General features: G+C 42.9%; 1 protein-coding gene across 1 annotated transcript in view; it reads right to left on the bottom strand.

The window, feature by feature from the left end:
• LOC110493428 (RNA-binding protein 20) overlaps positions 1 to 18,764 on the bottom strand; it is a 72,034-nt gene that overhangs the window by 13,538 nt on the left and 39,732 nt on the right. Inside the window, exons 2-6 of the mRNA XM_036942591.1 lie at positions 13,647 to 13,884; positions 12,470 to 13,387; positions 8,022 to 8,083; positions 6,644 to 6,756; positions 5,669 to 5,760 (exon numbers count right to left, since the gene is read on the bottom strand). Of these exons, the coding sequence (XP_036798486.1) occupies positions 5,669 to 5,760; positions 6,644 to 6,756; positions 8,022 to 8,083; positions 12,470 to 13,387; positions 13,647 to 13,884 (1,423 nt within the window). The remainder of the gene's footprint in view (positions 1 to 5,668; positions 5,761 to 6,643; positions 6,757 to 8,021; positions 8,084 to 12,469; positions 13,388 to 13,646; positions 13,885 to 18,764) is intronic.

Genomic DNA, 18,764 nt, shown 5'->3' with positions numbered 1-18,764 from the left:
GGGTTTAAATACTGTTTCTAATACTTTATCTGGGCTAGATAGAATAGTTGTTAGCATTTGAAAGATTTCAAATAGTATTTGAACTGTGGTCTGGTGACCTATTCATCAGGAACTGAAGTGAAGTTACAATTGAAATACATGAGGCAGTTAATACATGAGGCAAATGTCATTGAGGCTAGTAAACCACATTTGAAACGTGCGATTGGAATGATATGACATTGTGATGTTTATCACATGGTTTACATGTGATGGTCTTTGATGTCAGTGTTCCATTGATATTGACTTTGCAATCAATTACAAGAAAGACAGATGAAAAAAAGAGATAGAGAGAGAGCTGTTTTCATGCACCAGTGAATGTTTTGATACTGCTACCAAGAGTCAATCAAACATGCTTGCAAATTCCCACTTTCACTCTCAGCAGTCTCAGCAGTAGTTCCGCCCCATAGACAAAACACAAAACCCACAGCCCTTTACACCCATACCCATATACGGGTTGAAAGTGGCAGATTTGGACACTAATAAGCTCTTCAATTGGAGAGCAGTGGCTGTACAGTAACATGCTATACATGACGTCAGAGCTCAAGCTTTGCGCTTCACAGCTATGAATGGGTTTTGACTGACAACCATTCTGAACATGAGCACCGCGAGCGACAAGAAGTTGCCTCCCCCCTCCCTCACGCTAATTGGGCAACTTTTAGCAAATGTTTGGTTGTCTGAGTGAGTTCAATTCTGTAAATTACAAGGACTCTATGTATTTTGAAAGATGAGACGATGAGGATTATTATAAATACCGCTTCGATGTCATACAAGCCAAACACCTGTCAGTCCAGATGTGCACTTCACATGTCCATATCATGTTTGATGTCCAGTTACAAGATGACATGGTGTTATACCCTGGGTTGTCCTGATCAGAATGAGTCTATGTTTGTTGTATTGTGAAGACAATGTGAGGACCACACATCTGAATGCTGGGATGACTCTATTCCATGCGCACCAAATGTACGATCTGCTTCTCTGAATTGCCTTGTGAAAGTCTTACACTGTAAGATCCTATTTTATAACTCATGTTTGCAATAGACCAAGCTTTTAAATGATGCTTACCAGACCCTGACTGCGATTTAATGGACCACTTTACACTCTCAAACAAACCTTTCATTTTGAACTCTACACTTTACACTCTCAACCAAACCTTTCATTTTGAACTCTACACTTTACACTCTCAACCAAACATTTAATTTTGAACTATACACTTAACACTCTCAACCAAACATTTAATTTTGAACTATACACTTAACACTCTCAACCAAACATTTAATTTTGAACTATACACTTTACACTCTCAACCAAACATTTAATTTTGAACTATACACTTTATATTCTCAACGTTTAATTTTGAACTATACACTTTATATTCTCAACGTTTAATTTTGAACTATACACTTTACATTCTCAACGTTTAATTTTGAACTATACACTTTACATTCTCAACGTTTAATTTTGAACTATACACTTTACATTCTCAACGTTTAATTTTGAACTGTGTAAAGTGTATAGTGGTTAAAGTGTAAAGTGTATATTGGTTAAAGTGTAAAGTGTATAGTGGTTAAAGTGTAAAGTGAGTGTAAAGTGTATAGTGGTTAAAGTGTAAAGTGAGTGTAAAGTGTATAGTGGTTAAAGTGTAAAGTGAGTGTAAAGTGTATAGTGGTTAAAGTGTAACGTGAGTGTAAAGTGTATAGTGGTTAAAGTGTAAAGTGTATAGTGGTTAAAGTGTAAAGTGTATAGTGGTTAAAGTGTAAAGTGTATAGTGGTTAAAGTGTAAAGTGAGTGTAAAGTGTATAGTGGTAAAAGTGTAAAGTGTATAGTGGTTAAAGTGTAAAGTGAGTGTAAAGTGTATAGTGGTTAAAGTGTAAAGTGAGTGTAAAGTGTATAGTGGTTAAAGTGTAAAGTGAGTGTAAAGTGTATAGTGGTTAAAGTGTAAAGTGAGTGTAAAGTGTATAGTGGTTAAAGTGTAAAGTGAGTGTAAAGTGCATAGTGGTTAAAGTGTAAAGTGAGTGTAAAGTGTATACTTTACACTCTCAACCAAACGTTATGACTAGCAGCGTGCTGTTCCCCTCGAGAGACATTCCTGTTAGTATTTTGCTGGGAACAACACAACCTCCATCTGTTGGGTTGTTGTTAGGGACAGGTGTAGTGTTTACAGGGCTAACATTAGCACACCACTGACATGAATAAAGGCCTCATAAATCAAAGGTTGTTAAACAGATACATAGGTTTCTGTGGAAGCCTTTCTAGCCTGGTCCCACATCTGTTTGTGCTTGCCAACTTGGTAAGACCGAACAGACAGGTCGGGAACCAGGCTAGTTTTTTGTAGGAGTTCCACAATTCACATCAAATGCTTTTAAATCTCCAATTAAAGGTGTTGCCTAACAACAGTTGACAATGATAAAAGGTGTTGCCTAACAACAGTTGACAATGATAAAAGGTGTTGCCTAACAACAGTTGACAATGATAAAAGGTGTTGCCTAACAACAGTTGACAATGATAAAAGGTGTTGCCTAACAACAGTTGACAATGATAAAAGATGTTGCCTAACGACAGTTGACAATGATAAAAGGTGTTGCCTAACAACAGTTGACAATGATAAAAGGTGTTGCCTAACGACAGTTGACAATGATAAAAGGTGTTGCCTAACAACAGTTGACAATGATAAAAGGTGTTGCCTAACAACAGTTGACAATGATAAAAGGTGTTGCCTAACAACAGTTGACAATGATAAAAGGTGTTGCCTAACGACAGTTGACAATGAAGACATATGTTTGTTGGTGCAATGCAATAGGCATCAGTGTGTTGTTCCAAGGAAGAAATGTGAACATGTTCATAGTGGAAAGGGACAGAGGCCTATTCCAAGTCAAAATAAGGATAAAGCAGACACGCAACATAAAAAACATGATGGGACTTGAGCTCCATATTGTCTCGCTATAGATGGCTATCACTCAGTCAAATCCTCAATTCAACAACTTAAAAATACTTCACCTCGGACAAGAAATAGCTAAATAAGTTTCCTCAATTAATTCCACAGATAAAATGGCCACCTATAAATGCCACGCTGAAATAGCCCGACAAGCCGTCATGGCGATACTCTACACCTCAAGTAAACCCAAGTAAGACCTCACATCAAAAAGTATGCTGCCAGACACACACACACACAGATGCGCACAGACACACACACATACGGAAGCAGGCACACACGTCACCCCTCTCCTCACCACTTCTCCTGATGGAGAGGGTGTCTTGGCCACGTGCCACCTCCAAACCAAGCTGACCTGTCATATGGTGTAACGGGGTGTAACAACTGTTTCTTACATATACCACATGGCACAAATACTATAATATAACAGAATAAAATAGAATGGATCATTGGTGAAAAAGGATGGATCTATCATTTAAAAAAAGCTATACTGAAAATGTCACGACTTCCACTGAAGTCGGTTCCTCTCCTTGTTCGGCGGTCGACGTCACCGGTCTTCTAGCCATCGCCCATCCACCTTTCATTTTCCATTTGTTTTGTCTTGTTTTCCCACACACCTCGTTTACATTTCCCTCATTACTTGTCGTGGATCTAACCCTCTGTTCCCCCCATGTCTGCGTGTGTAATTGTTTATTGTCAAGGCTGGCACGCTTCCGGCTGGTTTGCACCGGGTTTTGTTTTGTGACGAGGTTGCGTTCTGTGCAAATGGTTGCCTAAGTAAAGTGCTTTGTCCAGTCATCTCTGCTCTCCTGCGCCTGACTTCCATGCACCAGCTGCACTCACCCCTTGACAGAAAATGAAATAACACACGTAAAGAGATCTATTCATATTCCAAGTAAATGAATACCAACAATTCAACAGTTACATGTATAAACCGTTATTATCTGGCCAAAGCCTACGGGGGTTTTGTAGCTGTGTAACTACATCTTCGCATACGGTTGTGATTTAATCAGTTAGACCCCTTTCATCACTAAAGAGAAAGCTGAAATCTGTGTTTACACGCCAGGCATTTAATTACATAGTTTGTAGTCAGATATATCAGTTAGAAATCAAATCAACACACAACATCAACAAATAGTATAAAAAGCAACAAAAATGAACCGTGATTATGAAAATCCATCTCGCCACAGCCAATGTCTTTTTTTGCCGCTTTGCACTGTAGAGTCCACGCATATGGTTGTGATAAAGTCCATTAGACCCATTTTATCACTAAAGAGAGAGCTTAAATCTGTTCATTTCACACACGCGTTTTCAAGCCAGGCATTTAATTACGTAGTTTGCCGGAGATATCAGTTTAAATGGAGTTAAGTTGTCTAGCAAAGACAAAAGCTTCTCTCTGGATCCACAGCTGTCAACAAGGCCTTTCGCTGGTCCGTTATTATCCACTGACACAACACACAACACCATCCGCCACCACAGCTTAGAAATCCTAATAGCTGAAACACAGTTGAAGTGCGTACGCTCAAAACCAGAGAGATGTGGAGGGAAGCCAGTGGTCAAACTAAAACAAGAGTGCACATCTCAGTCAAAATGGCTCTTTAGTTCTTGAAATAAAAAATATACTGTATTTAAAAATACATCAAATAAGTAGAACTGACTGGAGAAACTGCCATACAACAAGAAAAATACACCCTGGCACAAATACATAGCCTACTATGTGCCCCCATGTTGGGCCCCCGTGTTGAGCCCTTCCTCTGCCATGCTCTCTCTAGGCACAGAGGCAAGCCGGAATAGACACATTCAATTCAATTATATTAATAACTTTAAGAGCAGAGACTGTGCGCCAAAGATGGTGGTTAAATTAAAATACTTCACTCAGGCCATTTACCATTGAAAAGGAATTGTCGGTTCCTGTCTACTTAAGCTGTGATAGCATGGGTCTGGTCTACTTAGTTCATTGACTTCCATTGAAACAGAAGAAACGAGGGAGTGGGATGTCTCTCTTCCTCTTCCGTCTCTGCTGTGCGCAAAGTAGAGAATCCCGCACATGCGAAGAAGCTTCAGACCTTTAGCCAGAAAACATGGATCTGCAGCCACTCCGTAACTTTAGTTAACAAGCCATACTAAATGCTTTTTAGTGTTTTATACATGATTGTAATGCATATAATGCTTAGAATTTGCAATGCTTATACATGTTTATAAATGCACTATTACTACTAATTTATTGATAGTGTATTTACTACGTATAAATAGTTGATGCATGTTGACTAGTTAAATTAAAGTAATATTTTATATTATAAAGTTATTATAAAGTGTTACCATAAAATCAATCTGTCCTTCAGCCCAAATGTACTATATGTATTTCACAAAAGCATGTATTCACTAATCTTGATATACAAAATCCAAAACATTGACCTTTTAAATGGTTTAATCATGCTTATTAATGAGAGTTATTGTAAAGCGTTACCCCAAACTACAGTCCTCATATCTCATTCAGTAGGGCATTTACAGTTTCTGTTTCACAGCAGCATTCTAACGGATCTGGATAAGAGAAAGCCGAACGTTTATCTGACCTTTTACAGGTTTAAGTAACCCAACTGTACAATCTGTCGTATTTAGCCTTCACGAATTTACATCCACACACAGCAGGAGCACATATCCCCTAATCTTGATAAGCGAAAGCCAAAACATTTGTCTGACCTTTGACCCAGGTGGGAGTTGGGTAAATCCAGCCCCTGACATGGGATAGGTTCTCATTACTCCAGCTGGTAGGTTAGCTCCGGATGATACATCTGGATAAATGTGGAGGAAACAGGAACGACAGGACCATGAAACACATGGGATCGAGGGAAGTTTATGTTGTGTTAATTCTTGACTGTGAAGAAACCAGAAAATCACAATGACCTATGTTAAAATGTTGTCATGCTATCCTAGTTTTGCTTGTTATGTTTGTATCATGGCTGTTCTTGAAAAATTAAAGGACCGGTCTACTTCACAAGCTCACCTTAAAAATTTTTATATATTGGCTCCGATAAGAAAATACCACATTTCTATTATTTTATTATTATTATTATTTTATTTAATCTTTATTTAACTGGGCAAGCCAGTTAAGAACAAATTTACAATGACGGCCTACCCCGGACGACGCTGGGCCAATTGTGCGCCGTCCTATGGGACTCCCAATCACGGCCGGATGTGATACAGCCTGGAATCGAACCAGGGACTGTAGGGACGCCTCTTGCACTGCGATGCAGTGCCTTAGACCGCTGCGACACTCGGGAGCCCAAAAATAAGTTGTACTCTCAAAATACTGTAATCTTTACTGAAAAAAACTATAAACCCCAGACAAATAGTGTAAAAATACAAGTTGCACAATTAGTAATAGTAATTTACATCGATTTTACAAGTTTTATTTGTGTTTTATAAGTACTATATTGAGATGATATCAACACATGCACGATCAAGTTAGCCCGATCTGCTCCCTACTCCCTAGATCGAAAAATCCAAAATGAGACCCATGCCATGCACCCTGCAGTCTAAAAATAGCAGCAGTTCCACCCCCATCTACCGCATATCTACCACATATCACATATTTCCCCTCTTAAAAACACCACAACATTGACCTTCAACCTCCAACCCGAAGTCTTTGAGACACAGACACACACTCCAACCTACCTTGATTGGCGGTGGAAGAGTAAGCCATGGAGTTATTCACTCCGACGTTGTTTAGGCATCCTTCAGACGACCCGGCAGGACCGTAGTAGACGGCTCCAGCTGTGATTGTAGCACTGCATACAGAAGCGGACGCCACGAGAGGCTTGTTTTAGTTTCCTGACTAACTGATTGAGTGATCTGACTACCTGCAGTGCTCTGTCCTCCCTGGCTAGTCTATCTGGCTGACTAACTGATTGAGTGATCTGACTATCTGCAGTGCTCTGTCCTCCCTGGCTAGTCTATCTGGCTGACTAACTGATTGAGTGATCTGACTATCTGCAGTGCTCTGTCCTCCCTGGCTAGTCTATCTGGCTGACTAACAGAAAAGTAAACGTATGAAAGAAAATGAAATAAAGAATGTTGCACACTCTATATACAGTATATCCCAATGATTTAATGGGTATTAATTACACCAATGTTTTGGGCATTATGTCCCTGCTGCAGGGACGCTACCAGAGACAAGTTTTAGATTTCTGACAGACTGACTACCCTCCCCTCGACTGTCCATGCCTGGCTGTTGCTATATCTTGTGACTGGGGACCTCAAGTCTCATATTCAAAAGCCATTAAGGCTGTATATGGAACACAAGTGTAAAAATCTAATGCCTCGGCTGTCCGGGAATATTTACTTTGGGAATAACGGAGGAGATCAGAATAAGGTGAAGACATGACTTAATGGTCTCAAGAGTATGACGATTAAACGTACAAAATAAGGACACAAACTAATACATTAAGTAACTTATAAAGCATGTATAAACAGGTATAATGGCTTAATCATTAAAGTTATTACAATTTTGTAGCCTATATCTGACTGAAAAGTACCCTAAGAACAAACTTTCAGTGAAGCACATGCAACTCAACTGCTACGCAACACAAAAATGTACTACATTTAGGAAACGTTTTTGATAATACTTTGCAATAAGGTACACTTTCTAAAGCGTTTCTAATTATGTTATTCATGATTTATAATGCATTTACAAATGATTAAATAACAATTAAGGTAGTAGTTAGAAACCCTTTAAACTCTATATGAATGGTACCCTATTTCCTTATATCTGACTGAAAATACTTCTCAAACCCACAGTGGAGCACACGTTACACAAAATGTCAAGATCAAAACAGAACACATTTAAGAAATAGTTTTAGCCTATACTGTATCTATCTGAAAGGCACCCTCAATACTGTACTTCACAACCCACGGTAGGAGTGGAGCACGTCACACATTAGTCATTTGTTGTCAGTCACTCCCTATTCCTAGACAGGAAGCAGAAAGCCGTTTCTAGATCACACAGAAGCATATCAACGTGCTGTCTAATCTATTTGACCTCCCTATAACTCACCCTTCAGAGTACAGCAAGCGGTTCTGCAGGTGTAGTTTACCTTTCACGTGCTGGTCCCAGTCCTGAAAACACATCCAACCAAACCCTGTCAGATAGATAGACCCTGACTCGCTGAACGCTATCCCCTACCTCAGTGCACCCCCTTTGAGCACAGCGACATTCCCCCCCTGTGTGTCTGGCCCTGATCATGGGTGGCTGGACTATAATTAAAGGGGCAACAACTTGGAGCCGAGAGCAACTGCTTCTGGAGCAGCTACAGTTAGCCTGGTCTCAGATCTGTTTGTGCTGTATAGCCAACTTGTCATGCGAATGGGATATATGAGTCCCAAAGGAGTTGGCTAGACCACACAAACAGATCTGGGACCAGGCTAACTGTAGTTGGCTCTGTTGGGTAATGATGTTACAACCTGCACACCACAGTAAAACTAAACTGTTCCTCACACCCCGTTCAAGGAACAGGCCATTTACAGTTCAGTTCACACACACTAATGAACTAGTAGTTGTTGAGCAAAGGATCTATTACAGAGCTTAAGATTAGAAAGAGCAAGATGCTAAAGGGATTGAGTTCAATATTTACACCATAGAATTAGGAATTAGTATACTAGAATCTATATGAACCTTCTTATGATGGGATAAAGGTCAGCCATTTTGGTCAGGAAGCAAACCATGGTTTGCCAGTGTTGTGATAAGATATTGTGTAAAATAATGAATTTGAAGAATTTATCTGCACTGTGTTTGTCAGCTAGCTAGCCAGACAGTTTTAGAGGAATGATTCCAATAATTATTCAAATGAACTGCCAATATGCCAACATTCCATTCAAACGATGCAGTCAACCCACAGCCATACACTGGCTGAAATCAGTTGATGATAGGACTTAGACAAGTTGTAAATGCAACAAGTACTGATTATATCATATAATAGCACTCACATCATTCAAAGAAAGCTAAAATAGATGGTCTGTTTGCATATATTTTTGTCACGCCCTGATCTGTTTCACCTGTCCTCGTGCTTGTCTCCACCCCCTCCAGGTGTCGCCCCACTTCCCAATTATGTCCTGTGTATTTATACCTTTGTTCTCTGTCTGTTTGTTGCCAGTTCGTCTTGTTCGTTCAAGCTAACCAGCGTTTTCCTGTCAGCTCCTATCGTTTCCCAGCCTCTCTTTCCTCGTCCTCCTGGTTTTTGATCTCTGCTTGTCCTGACACTGTACCCGCCTGCCTGACCTCTCGGCCTGTCCCTGACCCTGAGTCCGCCTGCCACCCTGTACCTTGGCCTTACCCTGTTTCTTCGACCCCTGCCTGCCTTGACCTGTCTTTGCCTGCCACTGTTGCGGCAATAAACATTGTTACCTCGACAGTCTGCGCCTGGGTCTTACCTTGATCCGTGATAGTACGAACTGGCCATGACTGACCCAGCAGACCTGGACCAGCTCCGCCACGTCATCTCCTCCCAAGGATCCGCCATTGGTAGGCACGAGGAGTTGTTTTGCGGTATGGTGGAGGGGTTCCAGGTAACAGCCGAATGTCACAACCAACTATTGGACATTTTGCGGGAGCAAGTCCGTGGGTTGCCTACTAGGCAGCCAATCATGATGGTAACCTCCCAGCCCCTCTGTAACCCGGCTGGTAGCAGCACCGTCACCCCGGTTTCCCGGGAACCCCGCTTACCTCCACCAGAGCGCTATGATGGAGATTCCGGAACCTGCCGGGCCTTTCTCTCCCAGTGTTCCCTCGTTTTCGAGCTGCAGCCTTCTTCGTTCCCCTCGAAGAGCGTATATAATTACGCTGATGTTCGGGAGGGCACTCGTTTGGGCCACAGCGGTGTGGGAGCAATAATCTGCCATCTGCCTCAGTCTAGAGGTATTTGTGGCGGAGGTGAAAAAGGTGTTTGTTGCTCCGATGTCCGGGAGAAAGGCTGCCCAGAAGTTACTCCAGCTTTGGCAGGACACCCTCAGTGTGGCAGACTATGCGGTGGAGTTCCGCACGCTAGCAGCCGAGGGTACCTGGAACCCGGAAGCGCTGTTCGACACATTCCTGCATGTATTATTGGAGGAAATAAAGGATGAGCTGGCAGCCGGAGAACTACCAACGGATCTCGACTCACTCATCGCTTTAACCATCCAGATCGATGGTTGGCTACGGGAACGTAGGAGGCAGAAGAGTTTCGATTGCGGTCCCAATCGCTCAGGGATCCCATGGGGTTCTATATATGGGATCCCACCTTGTAGCTGATAAACTCCGGAAGTCCCCGAAAGAATCCGTGCTTACCCGAGTCTCTCCAACAGCCCCCAGAGACTGCCGATTCACCTCTTCCCGAGCCAACGCAGCTCGACAGGACTAGGCTGCCTCCAGCCGAGCGCGTACGCAGACTTGCGACCCAGAGTTGTCTGTATTGCGGTACTGCTAGTAATTTTGTGTCTACTTGTCCCTTCAAGAGAGCTATCTCATTCGTTGGAGTGAGCACACTGGTGGGTCTGAATGCTAATTTTTCTTCTCCCGTTACTCGCCTCCCTCTCTATGCCACCCTGCTGTGGGGCGATCAGTCCATGTCTCTCCAGGTGCTCATGGACTCGGGGGCCGATATGAGTCTCATGGACAATACCCTGGCGTCCGAGCTGGGCATCCTCACACAACCCCTCTCCATTCCCATGGGTGTTAGAGTGCTGAACGGGCACTCTATAGGCTGGGTCACCCACCAGACCACCCCCGTCAGCCTACGAGTGTCGGGAACCACAGCGAGGCTATCCAATTCCTGCTGGTTGAGTCTCTGCAGGTTCCCGTGGTATTGGGATTCTATTGGCTCCAGCGACACAATCCCTCCATTGACTGGGCTACTGGTGCCATTGTGGGCTGGAGCCTGTCCTGCCACACTCTTTGCCTGAAGTCAGCTTTTCCTGCATCTTCCTGGGGGCTTGGAAATATTCCCAGACCTTTCCGCAAGCTCCACAGAGTCCTAGGACCTCCGGAAGGAGTTCAGTAAGGCCCGGGCCACTGCGCTTCTGCAGCATCGACCGGTATCCAAGGAAGTCAAGTCTGAGGCACTGGCAGTTCGCTTTAGGGCAGCGGCTACACCCCCGGAAGCCGAGACCTGTCTCCCCCGCTCCAAGATCACTAGCCCCTCTGCTGTTTGTCCTCTGTTACCCTGTACCCTCCGTATTTTTCCTACCTTTTCGGTGTCTAGAGTCAAAACCATGTCTGACTGCCCCTTGGCTTCTGTTTCTAGGCCCATCCCTCCCCTGTGTTATCGATGGCCAGCCAGCGTACACGGTGAGAGGCCTCCTGAGGGTTTGACCCTGGGGCATCGGGTTTTCAGTACCTGATTGACTGGGAGGGTTATGGCCCGGAGGAGAGGTGCTGGGTTCCCGCTAAAGACATCTTGGACCCGGCCCTCATCACCAACTTTCACCGCCGGCACCCCGGTCAACGAGGTATACGCCCAGGTGGAACGCCAGGTGGCGTCCCTAGAAGTGGGGTGGTACTGTCACGCCCTGATCTGTTTCACCTGTCCTCGTGCTTGTCTCCACCCACCTCCAGGTGTCACCCCTCTTCCCAATTATGTCCTGTGTATTTATACCTGTGTTCTCTGTCTGTTTGTTGCCAGTTTATCTTGTTCGTTCAAGCTAACCAGCGTTTTCCTGTCAGCTCCTATCGTTTCCCAGCCTCTCTTTCCTCGTCCTCCTGGTTTTTGATCTCTGCTTGTCCTGACCCTGTACCCGCCCACGTGACCTCTCTCACTGTCCCAGACCCTGTGTCTGCCTGCCGTCCTGTTACCTTGGCCTTACCCTGGATCTTCGACCCCTGCCTGCCTTGACCTGTCTTTGTCTGCCACTGTTCCGACAATAAACATTGTTACCTCGACAGTCTGCGCCTGGGTCTTACCTTGATTCCTGATCATTTTAGAGGCTATTCATACAGAAAATTGGTATAAAACCTATATAAACTGTATATATAATTATATGACAATATTTTAGGTTGACAATAATTCTATTACACAATTTCCGATATATCACAGGCCTTACTTTTATTTTCCTGCATAATTAAAATCAGGATTATGCCTCTGCTGCCATTCATTCCAATCAGACTGGTTTGGATTTCTCCCTGACCAATATGGCTGCAATTTTCACTCCATTCTGGAACTTTGAGGGTTTATGTCATAGCCCCTCTAGTAAGTTGATAGGATCTCTATGGTTAACACACTACAGTACATGAAAATGTAAACGCATTGATGATATATGTTCACTAGAATAAAACCATATGTTATCCCACATCGTCTATGCCTGCATCTCAGTTTCAAAGAGCAATACATTCTAATAGGAGTGTCACCAAGCTTGTTCAATGTAATTAAGTATTTCTCTAGTCTAGACTTTACAGGAAGTTACATATTTCTCCACAGGAAGTGACATACTGTCCATAGGAAATTATATAATCCCCGTCCAATGAGCTCCACCCACCTTGAGGTTATAGACCTTCTTCTCACAGATGGTGCACTGGTGGGGCAGGTGTGATGGCGTCACGGTGTGGAAGTCATTCAGCTGGTGAGGTTGGAGTTGTACGGAACCACCTGTAGACAGGGTCTCCTCTCCCCCCTGCAGGGGCTGCTTGTGGTATCCCACAAACCCCTTGGTGCCACCCATGCCTGCTCCGAACGAGGAAGTAACTCCCCCACCGCCGGAATTTAACTTGGGGTCAGAGGTTGGCTCCTCTGGATTGTACAGTTCCTCTCTGGCACGGACTGGCTGCCCAGTCCCCATCCATACTGTGGCAGTATTGGAAACCATGTCCAACCCTTTTTCCGCGTGGCTCATGTTAGCTGGGCTTTTCCACTGCTGCTCATTAAAAGGGTTCTTGTTCTGATCGTTTTGATTCCCAACACCGAACCCAGCCTGTTGTTGTTGACTCTGACCATAGAAGTCAATCTGAAAGCCTTGGTTTGTACTCTTTGCCTGAGTCATGATTGGTACGTACTGTCCTTGTCCCTCTCCGGCTTCACTCAACGCCACCGACGTCCCCCCTGTGAAGCCATACTGGAGATGCCTATCCATATCTGAAGGGTATGTTGAGCCAGCTTTCTTACCGTAGTCTGATCCACCATGCTGGTTGGCCTGTTGCTGCTGCTGTTGGTTCCCAGAAACACCCCCACCTCCGTAATGGTTCAGCCTCAGATTACCATGATTCTGGTTGAATCCGGCCCCTACCAAAGTCCCAAGGGCAGAGTTGGGGGGTGGCGGCGGTGGCGGCGGTGGTGGAGGCAGTTGGAAGGCTAGGGCACTGGAGTGGAAACCACCACCAACTGCTTGGGGATTACTGACCATGGCCGAGGCGCGGAGCTGGTTGAAGAGGGGCTGGGACATGGCCACATTGGCAAGGACCTGATTGAGGGAGAAGATAGATTAAAAAACATTAGTCTCGAAAACAGACAAAAAGTGTGAACACTTGAAACACTTGAAAAGTGTGTTAAAATAAGAGTTTGCATTTCAGAATAAAATTCCCAGATATGTAAATATAAGAAAACCAACCAACCCTGTTACAGACCTGATTGAGGAAATAAAAGTAAAATTGAGAAAATAAAAGCTTGCATTCCAAAGTACCCCCAAAAATAAAGGCAAACCAATACATTCTGTGACAGACCTGATTGAGGATGCTGGCTGCGTTTGCAGAGTTTGCGTTGCCCCCCACAGCACTCTGGGCCAGTTTAAGGCGGTGGAAGGTGAGCTGGGCCTGGAGCTGGGCTAGCTGGATACTGGCGGGTGTCAAGAGGAGCTGTGTGTTCTGGTGGTTCTGGTGGGTCCCACCCCCACCACTCAGTTGGCCCTGGACACCACCCACTGGCTGGGGCTTGTTATCATTGCCGTCGGACAGGCTGGTGCTATAAACAAACAGGGAAAAGATGGATGAGAAAATGTAAACAACCGTAGCTATAAAACACAGCTTTTAATCAGAGATTTGGGTCCCACTGTTTAAAACAAATAAATAAATACATTATGTAGCCTTAACATTTAGCTTCTGTGGAGGAACTACAATTCGTATCAGGGTCATAGATAATTGCATTATAGAGGAACCGGTAGCAATAGCAGCTTGTTTCGCACCAAGCATGGTTAAACGAGACAACAAAGTTTTGCAACCAGCTGTAGACATGAACACTTATCCACATACCCACATACCCACCACACAACCCCAGACCCTTCCCGGATGCAAACGCTTTTGACTGGGCCCTGTCCTTTCGTGTTCTGATGAATGTGCTCACATGCTGGCTAAATTTAGTATCTTGCACTATCAATCAAATCATATATAGAACCCCATGACTTGACACAGCCCAACCCGACCAACCATCAGCCCTGATCCAACACTCTAGAACTAGAAGCCGAGAGACCAATTGGATTAGGGGTGGGCAAGGTCCCAAGAGAAAGTTGTTTTAGACATTGATGGACACAGCAGCCATGTTGTTTTCTCACATACATGAAGGTCTATAGCGCCACATAAGGGACATTTTGTTTGTGAAACGTAACAACACAGCTTCTTCACAGGGTTAGCGTCTGCTGGGTTCAAATTGTGAAATATGGAGAAGAGATTAATGTAGATGTTTAGATCGTTGTGGTTTCGTTCGGAATATGGAGAAGCAACTGAATCTTTCTGAGGATTAGCACCTCTTGGTTTGTGGTGCTACTGGCTTGTAGAGTTGTCATATGGTCTTACGAAGAGGTACGTTTCCACACCATAAAGTCATCACGTCAGTGCTGTCGCTAAATTAGACATCAGTTATATTATAGACCACGGGGTGGATTTTGTAATTGAGATTTCACCATTTTCACAACCGATCACATTTGAACTATCATATGCCATCACTATTCCATAGATTATTCAAATAATACTTTTTCCATAGTATTAGGCTACTCTTTTTTCACAAAATAGTCTAACATCATACACAGTTATAGTGCACCTGCAACTTACATTTTTTGGAGACATCTTGATATTAGCATACTGTATTACACACTTCTGATAGTACACATGTCCCCCTGTGACATAATTCAAACTTGGACAATTAACCGCTTTGACTTAACAGTCCCAAGATGACCTCATATTGACATCATCATACAGTATTACTGTGTATATCATATCACTATGATTTTGGTCTTACATGGTACATGCTACTGTATAACATCATCATACTTTGTTTGCACCGTGGCACCAGAGCTTCATGTTAAATTACATACTAGCTTGCACTGAGGCTAAGACTTTAGGACCCCACAGCAGCTGCCCTTTTAATTGCCTGTCTGTCTTTTCATCCTGGCAACACCACCACACGCTAGCTCTGTAGTAGTATACGTAGCCATCTTTAAAAGTCCTGCTTTACGGCCTGCACGCTGTTAAACCACACAAACAACAACTGCCCCGGTTGCCCCTCGTTGTCCTTCTGTTAGCTGAGATTGAAGTGCCAGTAATGTCACAATGATACCCTCTGTCTCAGTCAGAACAGACCAGACTATGGGCCTAGCTGCCCAGATCAGATGAAGCTGTTTATGTCATGTCAGCCAGTAAACGGATAAAGACTGTGATTGTCACGGTATAGGTGGATAAGCAGGGTGACTTGTGCTAGAGCACAGGACAATATGAGAGGTGATTTATAAATACAGGTTTATAAAGGAAGCAAGGAAGCAAAAAAGATTAAATAACTTAAAATACTTTGCAGGATATTGTTGTCTTTCCACAAGATGCTTTGAGCACTAATACCAATATGTACTTTATTTAAAAGCTACATAAGTAAGTGTTGAACTAGATCTCTTGGACACTTGACAGGGCGGTCAGCCCCCTGTGCTGCATGTTGTACACACTCTTATCAGTACAAGCACGCTGATGGATCATATAAACACTGCCGCAGCCGATGACTCGCTGCTAAAAATACTAGTCTCTCATCTGTTCTGACACACAGCCCTTAATAGACAAATATGGCCTCGGCTCTTACTGAGGCAGCTGGCTCTGAGTAGAGCAGACCTGGGTCCAAATAGTATTTGGTTCTTTCAAATAGTTTGGGACCAATGGAATAGTCCCAAAAGTTCCAACCCTGCCCACCTGGCATTCAGGGCCAAGCTCAATCAAACGACTAAAGTATTTTAAAGACAGAAAGTACTATTTGAACCGAAGTCTGGCTCGCTGAGTGCTGCTGGCCAGGCCACTTCAGACCTGTCCAGATCTTGTAATACGAAACAGATTTAGTAGTAGAGGTATAGATCCATGGATGCATCTCAAATTGCACTTTATTTTCTATACACTACTACTTTTTACAATGGGCCCTCTTAAAAGTAGCTTTCTACATTTATTATATTTTATTTAACCTTTATTTAACTAGGCAAGTCAGTTAAGAACAAATTCTTATTTACAATGACGGCCTACCCATAGGGAATAGGGTGCCATTTAAGACTCAGGTTTCAAGTCGTCCCAGACAGTAATTTATTCATTCAAATCAGGTGGTGGGATATTGGAGCGTAATATGATAAGCCATCATTAGATGCCCCCTGAAGAATGTGTGTGTGTGTGTCTGCCTGTCATACAATCGTTAATAAATTCAAACCAGGTGTTAGGGTTATTGGAGCGTGATCTGATAATAGATCATTAGATGTGCTCTAAAGGATTGGGGGCCTTTACACCAATACAGTGTATATTGACTGATGACAATATGAATGTCACACTGAATTTCTCTGGAGCGATCCTCAGCTGAAGATGACTCTACATATGGTAAGTTGCTCTTATACCTGTGTATTAACTAAAGCAACAACGTTGTATTAAATAGTACCTAAGTAATTGCATTATAATTGAGTTAAACATGTTTTTTTTATTACAGAGGAATAAACTGTTGCTTTTAAAAAACACTGAGTCCCCTGTTGTTTTGCTAATGACCTTGTAACTGACTAGACTATTAGGCCCAAATGCTTGTCTGAGGTCCTATTGTGTGTCTGCTGTCTGCTGGGAATCTCTTACCATGTCATAAATGCTGGGCCCAGTCTCCTATACGCCAGAAAAAGACTCTCGCACACACAGGGTGACGTCATTGCTGCCTTAGCTTATGTCGCCACGGTTCAACAAGCTCAACCTTGAGTGCATAGTTGAAGGTGTTCGGTTTTTAGAAACACAATAACGATGTAGGGGGTGAGCTATTATAGAATTAAGATCTCATAAATCACTATATCAGAGACAACATTGTGAATAAATATAATACAGAAGTACATCCCAAATACAAATTATTAGTCAGCCATAACAATATTAGCAATATTCAATCCTATACATTCAATCAAATCAGACTAGTTTTAACTGTGGTATTTGTCATGTTCTCGTGTGAAACTATTTCATGCTCCTGTTTTTAATGGTGTAACAATGTGGACGGGACGGTGTTGTGCTGTGGGTATGGTCGCATGCTTCATCATTAATTAGTAGTAGTTATTATAAGCAGGGAAGGGCGGAGAGCTCCCTGGCATTGTTATGCTGCATACAGGTGTTGGATCTTAATTTAACCAGTAATGTCAAAGCAAAATAATCCTGCAGCAAAATAATTTGAACATTTAGTCCATAATGTTGCTAGATCGTTGGTTAGCTGGCCAAAATTAGGCTACATGAAAACTGCAATACTGTTAGTGTAACCAACCATGTGTTAGTGCAGGTTTTCAGTGAATTCATGAAGCTCATCTGCATTTCCCGAGGTGCATGAAAATTCTCATCAACAAAAGAGTGATCAAATCTGTCGTAACCGGCCGCGACCGGGAGGTCCGTGGGGCGACGCACAATTGGCCTAGCGTCGCCCGGGTTAGGGAGGGCTTGGTCGGTAGGGGTGTCCTTGTCTCATCGCGCACCAGCGACTCCTGTGGCGGGCCGGCGCAGTGTGCGCTAACCAAGGTGGCCAGGTGCACTGTGTTTCCTCCGGCGCATTGGTGCGGCTGGCTTCCGGGTTGGATGCGTGCTGTGTTAAGAAGCAGTGCGGCTTGGTTGGGTTGTGTATCGGAGGACGCATGACTTTCAACCTTCGTCTCTCCCGAGCCCGTACGGGAGTTGTAGCGATGAGACAAGATAGTAGCTACTACAACAATTGGATACCACGAAATTGGGGAGAAAAAGGGGTAAAAAAAAAAAAAAAAAAGTGATCAAATCAATATCCTACATCTGTACGTATATGGTAACGTGATAATATGTTAAACGTTGGAAATGCAGTTCATATAAGCAGTCATTTAAAGAAACAGCATACTAATAATGTTAAGGATGTCAAATTGCCATAAAGTGTATGTGTTCAAAAACAACAATATAGTCACTATTTTGTTATTCATTTGAATTGGGTTGTTTCTCTAAACATGCTGAGAGACCATATTGCAGTCTAACTTTTACTAACAGAAAACAATTAAGCTAATAATAATTTATTAGCTATTTTTCCGTTTATAATTTTATTCATAGAAATTGTGCAGTAATTTAAATAAATTAACATTAGACATATTTGTATTTGTGCTGCTGCGAGGACACAAATATTATACATTTTATAAAGTTTATATAAAAGTATATTTTTTAATTATGTATTTTATTTAAGTATATGTCCACATTTGTTACTTAAGTTATATGTATTTAACTTATACTTACTGTATACACTGTGTGTTTCAAAACATTAGGAACACCTGCTTTTTCCATGTTCCCTGTGGAACGCTTTTGACACCTTGTAGACTCCATGCTCGGACAAATTGAGGCTGGTCTGAGCGCAAAATGAATGGGGTGCAA

The sequence above is a fragment of the Oncorhynchus mykiss genome, chromosome 13, assembly GCF_013265735.2.
Source record: "Oncorhynchus mykiss isolate Arlee chromosome 13, USDA_OmykA_1.1, whole genome shotgun sequence".
In the NCBI taxonomy this organism is placed as follows: domain Eukaryota; kingdom Metazoa; phylum Chordata; class Actinopteri; order Salmoniformes; family Salmonidae; genus Oncorhynchus; species Oncorhynchus mykiss.
Note: the sequence above shows the minus strand (reverse complement) of the source record. Positions and strands in the feature narration are given on the sequence as shown.